The 15,647-nt window shown below is 42.7% G+C and overlaps 1 protein-coding gene across 2 annotated transcripts in view; it reads right to left on the reverse strand.

Annotated features, from left to right (window-relative positions):
* ELK3 (ETS transcription factor ELK3) overlaps positions 1-15,647 on the reverse strand; it is a 70,951-nt gene that overhangs the window by 36,920 nt on the left and 18,384 nt on the right. For both annotated transcript variants that reach the window (XM_079937822.1, XM_079937821.1), the window contains exon 2: positions 2,134-2,342. In XM_079937822.1, the coding sequence (XP_079793948.1) occupies positions 2,134-2,340 (207 nt within the window). In that variant the 5' untranslated portion in view covers positions 2,341-2,342. The remainder of the gene's footprint in view (positions 1-2,133; positions 2,343-15,647) is intronic.

The following is a 15,647-nucleotide window of genomic DNA, read 5'->3' on the forward strand; positions in this document are numbered from 1 at the left end:
GACAAGGTTTCATGAGAAAGGTTCAAACGGCCGTATGTACGTGCATGCGTACGGTGTACACGTTTCTAAGGAAGGACGAAGGGCGTCTTCTCCTGGTGGCCAAGCCTGCACGACACCCTGGACAAGAGCCACTCCTGCCCTGTCAGGGCCAGCTGGCTGCACGAAGGTCACGTGGCTGGACCTTAGCTCAGCCCCAGCAGAAGAGGAAAGGGACACCTGGGGTGAGCAGGCCACACTGGCCACTTGGACCTGGGGCTTCACAGTAAATACAAGTTTCTAAGGTTGTGATACCCTTTGTGCTGCCTGCCTGCCTACCTGGAACTCAGGTATTCAGAGGCAAAGGAAATGAACAGCACAGAAGGCAGTGCGCAGGCCTCTGGCCAGGAATGTGGGCATCCTGGCTCTACCACTTCCTGGCTGCAGGAGCTTGGGCAAGGTTTCCATCAAACGCCCCTACGTTCTTATCTGTAAAAGGAGGAGATGCCAGCAGGACTGTCTCAGGGGGCTGTGATAGTTTAAAGGAGGCCAGGGGTAGGGAGTGCTCGGCACACAGTCCCTTAGACACAGAAAGTACCAAATCATGGTGGGTGATTGAAGGCTCTGAAACTGCTTTCCCTCGAGATTTTCAACACCTGCCCAAGGGAGATCAGATGTAGTCTGAACAGCACAGCTTTGCCTGTCTTTTGGGGAGTCATCTTCAGCCCATGATCCCTCTTTGTGCTGAAGATACACAATCCTCAGCCCCAATGCCTGGGCCACGTGAAAAGGTGAAACCGAGTCACAGACACCAAATTCCTTTTCTGTGACACCCTGATTGAAAACAATAAAATTCCTTTTTTTTTTTCGGTCAGTCTCAAAGCCATGCTCTTAGGCACCTTGCCAGCCAGCAAGATGACTGTTTTCCTTCAGAGGGCCCCAATTCCCATTGTGTAAACTTAGAACCTGGGGGAAAAAAATGAAAAGCAATAAACCATCTGCGAGGCTTTCAGACAGTGCAATTTGTGAGAAGTGCTTTCACATCTTGGTAAGACGCTGCATTAAGCCAGCATTAATTAATTGCTACATTAAAGAGAAGCACCTTTAACATTTCAATGGCAATCATGCGCAGTTACGATCGTACAAAGGAACACTTTATAATTAATGATGCTCCCACTTCCTGCAATGTGCAATCCTCTGTCTTGAATTCCAAAGAGGTTGGCAGGAGGGAGGCACCAAACACAGATCAGGAACTAATATTTAAATCCGTTTTTAATTCACCTTGCAACAAGAAGAGTAAAACCAGAACAGATGCTTATACTTATTAGGACTCCAAATCTTTACGTCTATGAGGCTAAACATTCAGCAACAACAGATCAACACAGAAATGGTCAACAATGACAGGCCTGAAATGATTACCCCTAAAGAGCAATAATGTTGCCCTCCCAGGCACATCAACTGCTTTTCCAGAAACGCACTACTACTCTCCCCAACAGTCCTGGCTTTGGAAACGATGCTGTGTTATCATTAACAAAGCACTCTGACTTATCTCTGTGACTTAAAAATGAGAATGGTTTTTCTTTTAATTAGGGAAGTTTCCCACGAAGTCGCGATCCCCAGGTACCAGGCATTGTTCTAAGCGCTTAACGTGTGTTGGCTTGTTTAGTTCTTCTCGGCAATCCTGAACCCACGCTATTACGAGCCCCATTTTATACGTGAGGATAGCGGGTGCCCAAATGTTCAATAAACTGTCCCAGGTGCCATCCCCCCGACTCCTGCAAAGCCTGTTTGAGTGAATCACAAACCGGACAGACCTTCTAGATTGTCACATACATTCTGTCACTCAAGCAACTACCCACGAGGGAGGCCCCAGAACGTTCCCGCATCTAATTTCTGTTGTTATTAGCAAAATCCTGCAGCAACACAGAAGAAAGTGCAGAGGGAACAAAATTTGACCCACGATAACCCCTTAAGGGCTTCCAGAAAAAAAAAAAAATCCCTATGGCATAGTTCTTCTTATAAAACAACAGCAACACAACCCACATAAATTGCCTCTATTTGCCAATAGCGTTGCAGTACCCTACTTTCCACTTCCATGGATGGGTTGTGAAGGTGGCTCCCGCCCCGTGACAGCCTCCCGTAAGGGCAAGGGCTTACCTTGTCATAATAGTATCGCAGGGCTCTGCTCAGCTTGTCGTAGTTCATGTTTGTTTTGTTTTTCCGGAGTCCCCACAGCTTGGCCACTTCTTCTGCTTTGAGGAGCTTGAATTCACCATCGTTGGAGGTCCAGCAGATCAGGTGCTCATGTTTCTGGTCCAGCAGCAACTGCAACAGGAACTGCCACAGCGTGATTGCACTCTCCATACCTGAGGAGGGAGGGGCCGTGTCAGTGCAGGTGCCAGGTCTGGGGGGATCGGGGGCTCAGGGTGGGCACCTCAGCACCTTCCCCTGCCCCCCGTGAACCTAATCGAAAGCTGCTTTCATTTCCATCCCAACAGGCCACTCTGAATCAGGTGCCTTCTGGCTGCATTTCTGTAAAGAGCCACAATTCAGAAACACAGGGAAGCCCTGTGACCTTCGTATTCGCCACACACATCCTGGCAGGTATCAGGGTCGCGTTGAGAATAACGTGAAAAAATGATTAATGAACTGCCCATTCCTAGAATCAGTCCTCACACAAACTATCCCCCACGTGAATCCTTGTTAATGCCCGCGATGATTAACATGTTCCCGCCCATCCTATCAACTCCTTTGCTGCTCAGCCTCTAGGCCATTATTTGTGTGAAACGCTGGACCCCGTGATAAGTGCATTTACGTGGGGCCTGGGGTACTTCCATCAGTGTGACTGCACGGGGAGCTTCATGAGGAAGGGACTTTGTTGGATTACTCTTTGTATTCCCAGCACTCTGAGAACCCAGCCCAATGCCCGAGTGCAGCGTGCGCCTGCCTGATACATGTTTATAGACCTGAGGGATGGGTCACTGCCACTTGAAGAGTCGTTCTCTTTCCCAGGCACTTGTCATGTGGCAGATAAAAGCCCCATCTGTCACAAGCACAGACATGGGAAAAGCATTTTTTTCTCCACTGTGAGAGGAAAGCCTATAAAATCTTATCTTTTTCCCTTGACTCTGGTGTGGACTTTGTAGGTGCTGTTCCTTCTGCCTAAAATGCTGTTCCCTAGCTTTGGAGCCTGGTGAACTCCTACTCATCCATCATGACCCAGTTTATACGGGACCTTCTTGAGTAAATTTTTCCCCACTCTCCCAGGCAGTTACCAACTTCAGACATCTGAGGACTTTCACGGCAATGGGTACTGATTCTAAAAATAACAACAACAACAACAGTAATAACAACCGTTTGTCTTATCAACATTCGTACATAAGGAAAGAAGAGGCAGTTGGGCTGGCGTCAAAAGCTTCACCGCAGATCGACTGTCATGACTGGACACGTGAAGTGCCCTGGGTTTTGATCTGGGAAAAATGGGGGTAAGATCCTAGTGCTGGGCTGAGGGAGCCAGGGATGACCAGAGGGTGGAAAATTGCCTTCTGGCACAGATGGAAGCTTCAAAGGCCAGTTGTGAGGTGGGGACAAAGCCAGAGAGAACTTGGATCATCCCCTATTAGCAAGGAGGAAACTCTGAAGCCCCACGAGGTAGCCAGGGGGTCGGGAACAAGGGAGCAGTGAAAAAGATGCACGCCTCTGGGAGACCCAGAAGCCAGAATAACAGCCTTAGGGAGTCTTATTTGTACCAATATTTTTGTCAACTCCACACCTCTCCTGCATTTCTCTTAAAGCGGCAGCTTTCAGACTGACAAACCATTTTTCTTCCTTTCCACATGGGGATGGATGTGAAAATACCTAGCCCTCCAATAAGTCTTCATTTCCTTATTTCCTTTCACATGTTTTGCCAAAAGAATACATTTTATTGTTTCCCCGAGCCATGTGGGTTTCTCAGTTAAAGGGAAGCAGATTAGGAATGTTCTTCAGACACCCACAGGGTACTTTATTTATGGCTCTTTAAAGGAGATATTCTCTACAGAAATCAATCTTCACCACAATGGCCACTCAGTCTGTAAGACAGTAAGTCATTTCACTGTTAGATCAAAACTGCCTTTGCATCTCATGAGTCTCGTAAGCACAACGGCGGTGGCGCTGCATCCGCAGCAGCCTGCCAGCTCCAGCTCCTCATATGAGCTTCCTATTATTTGAGGACAAGCCGCAACTTTCTTCTCATATTGGCACTAAGAATTGTAAACAGTTGTCTCAAACTCTTCGGCGTGTTCTCGGCCAAACACTTCAGACAGTAAGCTTTCAAAGATGTTTAAAATGTTAAAGGGCAGAAGGCTGCCAGTGGGTTTAGAGGTCTGAACAGAAAGGCTTTCTGGGTCTGTGGCTCAGATGCCAGGTAGGATAGTGGTCGGCCACCTGCACCTCCCCCACCTTTAATTGACGCGAGCCATCCTGCTCCAGATGGGACAGGAGGACGACGTAAACACCTGCATCTGTTTTACACTTAGTGCTTCTACCAACCAGGACTCCTCAGAGCTTCTTGTGCTTCCTGGAATCCCTTTCCTTGGCGTTCCAAGCCCGTGTATCAGAGCCATGTGCCTTGGGCATAAATGATGAGGACCTGTATGGTAGACTGGATAAATGTTCTCCATTCTTCACCCCTTCTCCCTTTCAAGTGACCATGAAGCAGTGCCCCAGAGCGGGTGGAGCACTTTCTTCCCATCCCACTGAAATTTGGGCTTGGCCACGTGATTTGATTTAGCCAATAGAATGATGAGTAGAAATGACAATGTGCCAATTCTCAGCTGAGGTCTAAGAGGCTTCCCATGTTTGCACTTTTCCTCTTGTGCTCCTGTTACTGCCGTGAAGCTGCTGCCCAAAAATGAAAGGCGCGTGGAGCCAACCTGATCTCAACCCAAAGCCTGGAGCCAAGTCCCACAACACACAGTCTGAAGCAGCATCCCTGAGGTTAACCAATGAGGAAAATAAATACTGCTGTTTGCCAGTAACTCCCGGGGCTGTTTGTTATGCGGCACCATTGTAGGAAGAGTTGACGATTACAGTGCCCGACATCTTGGTCTAAAATACTCCTCTCTTTGCTGGAGTGCAATATCTTTACACTGTAAACTTACATTCACAAACATGAGGTGTGTCTAGACACGAGAAAGCATGCCATGTAGGGGGACTGCCCGATCACATCTTTACTCAGAGGGTTATGAGTGGGCCACAAAAATGACCATGGGTGCTACGGCCACGGCCTACGGCAAAGGCAAAAGGAGGAAAGAGGGAAAGAAAAGGGAGACATAAAAGAGTAGAAAGTGAAAAGGCAGAGGAGCAAATGGTGGGGATGTGGACCCCCTCATTAGGGCCCTCCCAGATTTCTGGAATAAATGAACTGGGCTGAGGGGAGGCACGAGCTGAGAACTGGCAATCACAGAGCTGCCCCGACAAACTCAGAGCTTTGGTGAGGCTGGGTGGGCTGAGGAACAAGCCCTCTGCCCCCTTACTCTCCCACACCAAGGTGTCAGAGCCAGGCTACGGCTGCGGATGGGAGGATCTGTCAGAGGGTGGATGTGAGTAACAGGGCTGACTGAGGCATGAAGCCACCTCTGCCTAAAGCACGTCAAGCCGGTGCTGAGGGCCTCGTTCTCCTTTTCCAGCTCTTCGGCCACTCCTCCACCCTGGTGGGCCCACCAGTTTCAATGGGTGTGCAGTCACACCAATCTTTACTGTTAGAAATCCGGCCACACATTACTCAGAGATGAGTCTCAAAAATATTTCCCTGTGAGCGTACTGCATCTACAAACATCTGTCACCCCCTTCTACACTCGGCAGAAGTCATTCTGGGAGACAGTGGGCCCCCAGGGTGGCTCAGGATGCCCCCATCCTCTCTGGCCGGAGCCAGTGGTGTGATGGAAACGGGCAAGTGTACGTGGGGGAGTGGGGACACGGGGAGGGAGGGAAACAGGAGGGCGGAGGGGGGAATGGGTCACCAGCTGACGTCACTGCTGCGGTTCCTGCCATCACTGTTTCTTTGATTTTAGTTCCCACCTTAACTTATTTTAACTATGATTAAGTTTCATCATTTACACAGTTGTCGTCACATACAATCACGCTTCACGTTCTGTGACACATCTCTGCCAGCTACAAACTTTGCCCCCTCCCGGACGCTGGCAAAGAAAAAGAGTCTAACAGCGTGACTGGGGAATACAGTCTCCCCCGTAACCACCAACACATATTAGCAAATTCATCCAAATGAAGATTTCTCTCACCAGAAAGAAAAATTAAGAAAATTAATTTAATTAAAAAGAAAATTAATTTTTCTTTTTAATTAATTAAAGAAAATTAATTTTTCTTTAATTAATTAAATTTCTTTAATTAATTTAATTTCTTTAATTAATTTTTAATTTAATTAAAAATTAATTAAATTCCTTGATGCCTAGAATCCTTAGTAAAGTCCTATATCTTAACATGTGGGTACAATCAAGTCCAAGTTATCGGGCTGCCATTATAAGGAATGTGTGTAATTCAGACAACATCCTGTGGCTCTTATTAAATAAAAAGTTCAAGAAAGTGTTGATACTTGAGATTTATGTTTGATATGTTATTATACAAACCGGGGTCTGCTTTAAGTTAAAATATTTCATCAGCCTAGCCTCACTGAGCCGATTTCCCACAAATCTCCACTTAAAATACACAGAATACATAAAAGAAATGCTATTCATCAAAAAAATTTTCCCAAATCAAATTTTTGGCTACCTAGAAAATGCTGCTTTTTTTTTCCCCAGACCTTACTTTGAATGGATGAAATTTTATCAGGTATTGTAAGGCCATTCTTTTTTTTTTTTAGAGTTGATAAAATTTAATTTTCAATATGAACACATGATCCTTTGAAATCTTAAAATCTCATGAAATGATACGATAGCTGCAGAACCATCAACTGATGATTTTTAAATTATTTTTCATTTCATAGAAAGCACATGATTCTATTTTTTTCCTTTTTCATTTTTTTGATGATTGAGTCTTTCAATTCTATATCATTTTTTTGATGATTGAGTCTTTCAATTCTATATCATTTTTTGATGATTGAGTCTTTCAATTCTATATCATTTTTTTGATGACTGAGTCTTTCAATTCTATATCATTTTTTTGATTGAGTCTTTCAATTCTATACCATTTTTTTGATGATTGAGTCTTTCAATTCTATATCATTTTTTTGATGATTGAGTCTTTCAATTCTATATCATTTTTTGATGATTGAGTCTTTCAATTCTATATCATTTTTTTGATGACTGAGTCTTTCAATTCTATATCATTTTTTTGATTGAGTCTTTCAATTCTATACCATTTTTTTGATGATTGAGTCTTTCAATTCTATATCATTTTTTTGATTGAGTCTTTCAATTCTATATCATTTTTTTGATGATTGAGTCTTTCAATTCTATATCATTTTTTTGATGATTGAGTCTTTCAATTCTATATCATTTTTTGATGATTGAGTCTTTCAATTCTATATCATTTTTTTGATTGAGTCTTTCAATTCTATATCATTTTTTTGATGATTGAGTCTTTCAATTCTATATCATTTTTTTGATGATTGAGTCTTTCAATTCTATATCATTTTTTGATGATTGAGTCTTTCAATTCTATATCATTTTTTTGATGACTGAGTCTTTCAATTCTATATCATTTTTTTGATTGAGTCTTTCAATTCTATACCATTTTTTTGATGATTGAGTCTTTCAATTCTATATCATTTTTTTGAGTCTTTCAATTCTATATCATTTTTTTGATGATTGAGTCTTTCAATTCTATATCATTTTTTGATGATTGAGTCTTTCAATTCTATATCATTTTTTTGATGATTGAGTCTTTCAATTCTATATCATTTTTTGATGACTGAGTCTTTCAATTCTATATCATTTTTTTGATTGAGTCTTTCAATTCTATATCATTTTTTTGATTGAGTCTTTCAATTCTATATCATTTTTTTGATTGAGTCTTTCAATTCTATATCATTTTTTTGATTGAGTCTTTCAATTCTATATCATTTTTTGATGATTGAGTCTTTCAATTCTATATCATTTTTTGATTGAGTCTTTCAATTCTATATCATTTTTTTGATTGAGTCTTTCAATTCTATATCATTTTTTTGATTGAGTCTTTCAATTCTATATCATTTTTTTGATTGAGTCTTTCAATTCTATATCATTTTTTTGATTGAGCCTTTCAATTCTATATCATTTTTTGATGATTGAGTCTTTCAATTCTATATCATTTTTTTGACTGAGTCTTTCAATTCTATATCATTTTTTGATGATTGAGTCTTTCAATTCTATATCATTTTTTTGACTGAGTCTTTCGATTCTATATCATTTTTTTGACTGAGTCTTTCGATTCTATATCATTTTTTGATGATTGAGTGAGTCTTTCGATTCTATATCATTTTTTTGACTGAGTCTTTCGATTCTATAGAGCTTGTAATGCCATTCTTAATGCAAAATCAAACTCTGCACGTTTACATTGAGAAGGATCCACTTCTAAAGCATCACTGCTCTCACAGGAAGGGGTGTCCTTCCGCATTAGATACTTTCTGCGCCCCGCTGCCGGCACCCTCTATCCCGCCGCCTGCTGTGGATGGTCTCTCTCTCACCACTTCTGTTGGAACTAACCCAAGACCGCAGTCACAGCAGCTGGCAACACCTCATCCAGGCCTCTCCAGAGAACAGAGCTACCTGCTATTTGCCCCAACTGTTCCTTTTCTTTTGTAATTTATAGCCTAGATCTTGCCGCTGTGGAGCACAGTTAGAGCATTTTAAACAGTTTGTCAAATCTGAATAATACACACACCTCTTTTTTTTTTTTTTTGCGGTACGCGGGCCTCTCACTGTTGTGGCCTCTCCCGTTGCGGAGCGCAGGCTCCGGACGCGCAGGCTCAGCGGCCATGGCTCACGGGCCCAGCCGCTCTGCGGCATGTGGGATCCTCCCGGACCGGGGCACGAACCCGCGTCCCCTGCATCAGCAGGCGGACTCTCAACCACTGCGCCACCAGGGAAGCCACACACACCTCCTTTTAAAGGAGCAAGAGGTATGTGTATTATGTTCCCATGTTGACAAATCATTTTCACTAATTTTTTTATTATAGTCTCCCTTCAATATAAAGAAGAAAAATGGATATAAACACCTCAAGGTTTATAGTTCTTATACAGCCAGATAAAATTCACAAATAAGACTGCTCCCACCCTATTCAAATTAACAATTAATTTTGTATATGACACATGATGTTTTGTTGAAAGGCAACCAACAAAAAGGTTATGGCAATGTAAGTTATTTTGAGTAAGATGTGTTTATATGATTATACCCTACAAAGAGGAGAGAGACCCAATTCTCTCTTCACTTTTTTCAATTTTTTTTTGAGTGTCCATTTCATGCCAAGACACCCTCTGGGTATTTGGGACACATCAGAGAACAAAGGAGATGAAGACCTCTGTCCTCATGGAGCTTACATTCCAAAGGGAGAAGACAGGCCATAAACAACAAACATATGACTATTAAAATACACAGTATGTTGGAAGAATAGTGTTATGGGGAAATGCAACCAGAGCAGGATAAGGGGGTGGGGAGCCTGGGGTGTATGAGCAGAAGGTCATGAAAGGCCTCACTGAGAAACTAAGAGTTGAGAAATAACTGTTAAAAAATAATTTTCAAAATGGGTGAAATCATGGCTCTCCTACAGATATAAAATGAAGACATGTTAAAGATTTTATTTCACTCATTAGTCAAGCAGGAACTTGGCAGATGTGCTAACGAGTTCAAAAAAGAATCTGAATAATAAAGGCATTTATAAATTAGGAATATTGAAATGAATGCACAAATAGGGGTGAGAGAGGAATCAACTGAACACTATAAGACAGAATAGAATTTGCATATCTATAGACACTAATTATTTTGCTATCAGTTATCTATAATTAACAGGATTATAAAATAGCTTCCATAAAACCAGAATCACATCATCCAAAGGGGTTTTTCTCTAGAGACTAGATAATGCAGTTTTTCATTGAAGCACAATTATTTTCTACAGCTTGCAGCAGGCGAGAGGGTGAACCACTTCTGTCTACTTGGAAGGTTACATAATGGGTAAAGCAGATTCAGAGCCAGACTCTCTGGGTTCAAATGCAAGTACCAGTCCTGTCTGCCTGTGGGACTTTGGGTAAGTTACTTAACCCTTCTGTGCCTCAATATCCCCATAAGGAAAATGGGGATGATGATAATAAAAGTATTTCCTTTACAGGTGGTTACAAGGATTACATGAGTTACTAAGAATGCACTTGAACTACACCTGGTACATAATAAGTGTTATTCAAATATTTACTATTATTTTTTAAGCAACAGGGAAACCTCTGCATAGAACACGTTGTGAGGACACGTGGCCTTCACCTAGCTCAAAGGCATCATCTAGCTACTGTATCCACCTTGGTTCCTTGTTCATTAGGCAGCGACTCCAATACAGGCACTGAAATCCAAGGGAGAATGTTCAGCTATTTGGTGACTATTCTTTATAAGGTGACCTGGAATACATTTATGTGAGGTTTTTTTTTAAAGACTATCATCAAAAAATGAAAGCACATTACCAGATATATACTACTATATATAAAATAGATAAATAACAAAGACCTACTGTATAACACAGGGAACTATATTCAATATCTTGTAATATGTAAATTGATACAGCCACTATGGAGAACAGTATGGAGGTTCCTTTAAAAACTACAAATAGAACTACCATACGACCCAGCAATCCCACTACTGGGCATATACCCTGAGAAAAACCATAATTCAAAAAGAGTCATGTACCACAATGTTCACTGCAGCTCTATTTACAATAGCCAGGACATGGAAGCAACCTAAGTGTCCCTCGACAGATGAATGGATAAAGAAGATGTGGCACATATATACAATGGAATACTACTCAGCCATAAAAAGAAACGAAACTGAGTCATTTGTAGTGAGGTGGATGGACGTAGAGTCTGTCATACAGAGTGAAGTAAGTCAGAAAGAGAAAAACAAATACCATATGCTAACACATATGTATGGAATCTAAAAAAAAAGGTTCTGAAGAACCTAGGGGCAGGACAGGAATAAAGACGCAGACGTAGAGAATGGACTTGAGGACACGGGGAGGGGGAAGGGTAAGCTGGGATGAAGTGAGAGGGTGGCATGGACATATATACACTGCCAAATGTACAATAGATAGCTAGTGGGAAGCAGCCACATAGCACAGGGAGATCAGCTCGGTGCTTTGTGACCACCTAGAGGGGTGGGATAGGGAGGGTGGGAGGGAGATGCAAGAGGGAGGAGATATGGGGACATATGTATATGTATAGCTGATTCACTTTGTTGTACAGCAGAAACACACCATTGTAAAGCAATTATACTCCAATAAAGATGTTAAAAAATATATCTTGTAATAACCTACAATGGGAAAGAATCTGAAAAAGAATAAATATATATATAACTGAATCACTTTGCTGTACACCTGAAACTAACACAACATTGTTAATCAACTACACTTCAATTTTTTAAAAAATGAAAGAACAGATTTTAAAAAAAATTCTGGCAGAAAACTCAGATCCCTGATTACATATTTGCTGCCTTCAGCTTAAGAAACACTGGTTTAAAATGCTTAGCCTGAGGCCTCCAAGCTGTTGTGACTCCAGCAAAGATGGCCCTCGAGTGCTCACACTTCCCTTGGAGCTAGTTCTGTCCCCATCTATCTTGTGCCCCTGGAGCGGGGAAGGGAGTCAAGTAGATGAGAACTGTTGGGTCAGAAAGAAGAAAGAGAAGTGTTCTAAAACGACAACGCAAGGGATAGCCATGACAACACTGCTTATGAAGATGGAGCCCACCTGGGTCCATTCCCTGGGCTGGTCGTGGTGGAGGTGGTCCAAGTGTACAGCTTGTCCACTGGCACAGAGCTGGAGGGACACTTAGGCAGACTCTGAGCGGTTACTTTCCACCCTCGTCTGTGTTTTCAACTCCTTGTTTTTAAAGAATGCAAATAGTATCATTGATTCATCCTTTAATTTCTGGATGGAGGTTCAAAGAAAAGGATGCTATAGACTGTATATACTGATTACTCTCATCATCGCTGGTACACCTCTTGGCCCATGTGAGAGCCGTCAGGCCACGTGGCCCTATCACAGCCTTGGCATCTCCCTCGGGTCAAGGGTACCAGCCACCCATGCTCTGGGCACGCTAACTAGCTAAAGTCAGGCAGACTTCCACTGAGGGTGGTGGTGGGGAGCTGAACACCCTCCACTCCTCAGGAGCAGAAACAGGGCCAACGCTCGTGAAACAGGGTGGGAACAGTAAAATGCAGTCACCATCCTCGTGCTAAGTCAGGTGCCTTAAACAATAAGCACAAAGTGCAGGACAGACAAGATCAAAAGGTCCTCCCAAATGGACATAATTTACACTCACACATTCATGTGAACACACTCATCCCAGGGGTCCTTACAGCACTTTATCATAGTCTGTCCTCCAGTGTTATCATTCATTCATTAATCTGTCTTTTCCGATTATAAGAGCCTTCTCTTGGTTTTCTCTGTACATGTTGGGTATTATCTATTAAGCCTTTACCATATACCAAGCACTTTGCATTATCTCACTGAATTCCCACAACAGCCCTCTGAGTTAAATAAAATTACTGTTCCCTCCTTGCAGATGAGGAAATTGAGGCCCAACTGTGGAAGAGCACAGTCTACTCTCTGTGTGGCCAACATCAGTGCAAACTGTTGGTCACCAGTCCATGATAAGTTAAGTATAGGAATTGAGAGTAAATATTTAGAGACTTCACTGCCATTTGTCATTGTCACCACATCCAAGTATGTGATCAGTAGGCTTGTCTGGTCAGCACAAACTATGGAATAGTCAGAAACATGAAGAAGGACAATGCTAAAATGTGTGATGTTCAAGGTTAGTTTTTCAACTGTAACCCCAAAGTGTATACAAATCTAGAATTCATGGGTTTCATTAAAAGATGATTTAACTGTAACTGTATTACATTACAGGATAAACTTGGAACTGGCAACTAATGAAGGAATGAAGATGGAGTTTAAAATTCAGCAAACTTGCTGCATTTTAGATGAAAGTTAAAAAACGAATATCCTGAGTTTGCCGAAATGGGTTTAAAAATCTCTTCTTTCTGTCTGGTCAACATAGCTCTGTGAGACGGGCTTCTCTCAAGTGTAATTAAAACAAAACACAGAAACAGTTTATATACCTCATCTCCTGAAAGTAGCACTGTTTATCCAACCTAGATTAATTAGTCAACCTAAACACTTTCCTACATGAAAAGCGAAGTATTCATAAATATGGTGTTTGCTTAAAGTGTGCTTATAGGCATTTAATACAGGGAATCTCTATTTCACTTATGACTTTTTCCTTTGGCTAAAATTACAGAACGACAAAAGTTATCAGTATGAATAGTGATCTTCTATATAACTGCCTTTATATGCATTTTCATTGAATATGTAGCTTTTATTTATTTTTTTTTTTTTTTGCGGTATGCGGGCCTCACTGTTGTGGCCTCTCCCGTTGCGGAGCACAGGCTCCAGACGCGCAGGCTCAGCGGCCATGGCTCATGGGCCCAGCCGCTCCGCGGCATGTGGGATCTTCCCGGACCGGGGCACGAACCCGTGTCCCCCCAGTCGGCAGGCTGCGCCACCAGGGAAGCCCCGAATATGTAGCTTTTTGTAATTATTTCCCCAATTATGTTTATTCTTATTTATTGAAATATAATCTTACGTCTGCCTAATCTATAATAAAAACTGGGGGCTTGTATTTTGGTATCTTTGTTTTTAATTTTATTTTCCTAGTAATTTATTTTTATGGTATCCAAAATTATCAGTCCACAATGTACTGGAAATTTAAAACACCGGTCCTTCTCCACAGATGGTTTGAAAAGCACTGCTCTTGAATGCTGACTCCACGAGTCCCAAACTTTGTTTTGCTTGCTGACGCAGCCCTAACTCTTAGATCACTGCCGGGTCATAGTAGGTGCTCAAGAAACATCTGTCGAATAAATGAATGAATAAAACTGAGGTTAGTATAGGCCACAGCCCATGCCCTTAGCCACTCTGTTATACCGCCTCCTACCAAGGGTATAGAGGTCACATCAGGATCAGGATTAGGGTCAGACTAGCTAGAGAAGGCTTTCTAGAAGAGTCAGCTTGAGCACAGCCTTAAACAAAAGGTGAGGAAAATTTGAAAAGGGTGAGAGGATTTGATCAAACCCTCTCCTTCAAAAGCTGAAAGCTAGAGTTACGGAACTGCTGCTGTCCAGAGAGCAAGCCCAGAATTTCTCCCCTTTCCTTGCTAACATTTAGCTTCTGTTGGGTCCTAAAAACCAGGTTCTGGTACAGATTTACAATTCACTGAGTTGTGTCCTTAGGAGTGAGTCTTGGGTAGGAGAGCATTTGAGGTTCTGCAGGCCAGAGGCAAGAGAAGAACATTCTCCCACCTTAAAAAAGAAAAGGGTGAGAGGACAGAGGCAGATGTTCCCCGCAGTGGGCAGGGCAGGGGTGGGGGGCAGCAATGGCAAAGGCGAAAGCAAGGCTCAGTGTAGGGGCCTGGATGAAACGGCTCTGCGATCTACCCAGAGACAACCTCCAGCTTGTGCCGGAAAAACAAAGGCCACCCTAGATGCACAGAGAACAAACTAGTAGCTACCAGGAGGGAGGAGGAAGCGGGGAAGGACAAGATACGGGTACAAACTACTGTGCATAAAATAAATAAGCGTGGGGCAGAGACAAGATGGCAACATAGAAGGACGTGAGCACACCCCTCTCACGAAAACACCAAAATCACAACTAACTGCTGAACAACCATCGACAGAATAAATAAGCTACAAGGAACAGCACAGGGAATATAGCCAATGTTTTATAATAACTATAAATGGAGTTTATAATATAATAGCCAATGTTTTATAATAACTATAAATGGGGTTTAATCTATAAAATTTGGAATCACTCTGTTGTACACTGGAAACTAATATTGTAAATCAACTCTACCTCGATTAAAACAACGACGACGACTAAGTCCAGAGGTTACTGTGCTCCTTCAAAATCCACCAAGCCTCCAGCAGCAGCCAGGCTGCCAGGAGTGTTAGCCCTGCCCCATGACCGCCAGCATCACCACCTTGTCATCCTGCAGCCAGGAGGGCTCCCAGTGAAGCTGATGGTAGATCCTAATGCCCCAGGGACCACCACCTTGCACAAGTCTAGGGGCCCCAGGGATTTTGTATTTATAACTTGGTGGGGGCCTGTACAAAGAGGATTTCCCCAAATTGTTTAAGCTTCAGCCCCACCCCCCGACACCTAGACCTGCCCCGGCCCCTTCTCGGGCCGCCTCCTCCCTCATAGAAGTTGCTTTCCTCTCCTTGGAGGCAGGCATTCTATCTGCCACAAGGTGGCGCCAGACATCATAACGTGAGACGGGACTGCACAGAGCATGTACGCAAAGCGTGAGGTTTTTGCTTCCATTCTTAGAAGCTGAAAAGCCCACTTATTTGCTCTTCTTTATATCCGTGGCAACCTAACACTTCTCTTTGCATGTTTCTGGTTTCATTTTTTAAGTTACACTGAGGTGGGGCCTGAGGGGGG

This window comes from Stenella coeruleoalba, assembly GCF_951394435.1.
Source record: "Stenella coeruleoalba genome assembly, chromosome: 11".
Lineage (NCBI taxonomy): Eukaryota > Metazoa > Chordata > Mammalia > Artiodactyla > Delphinidae > Stenella > Stenella coeruleoalba.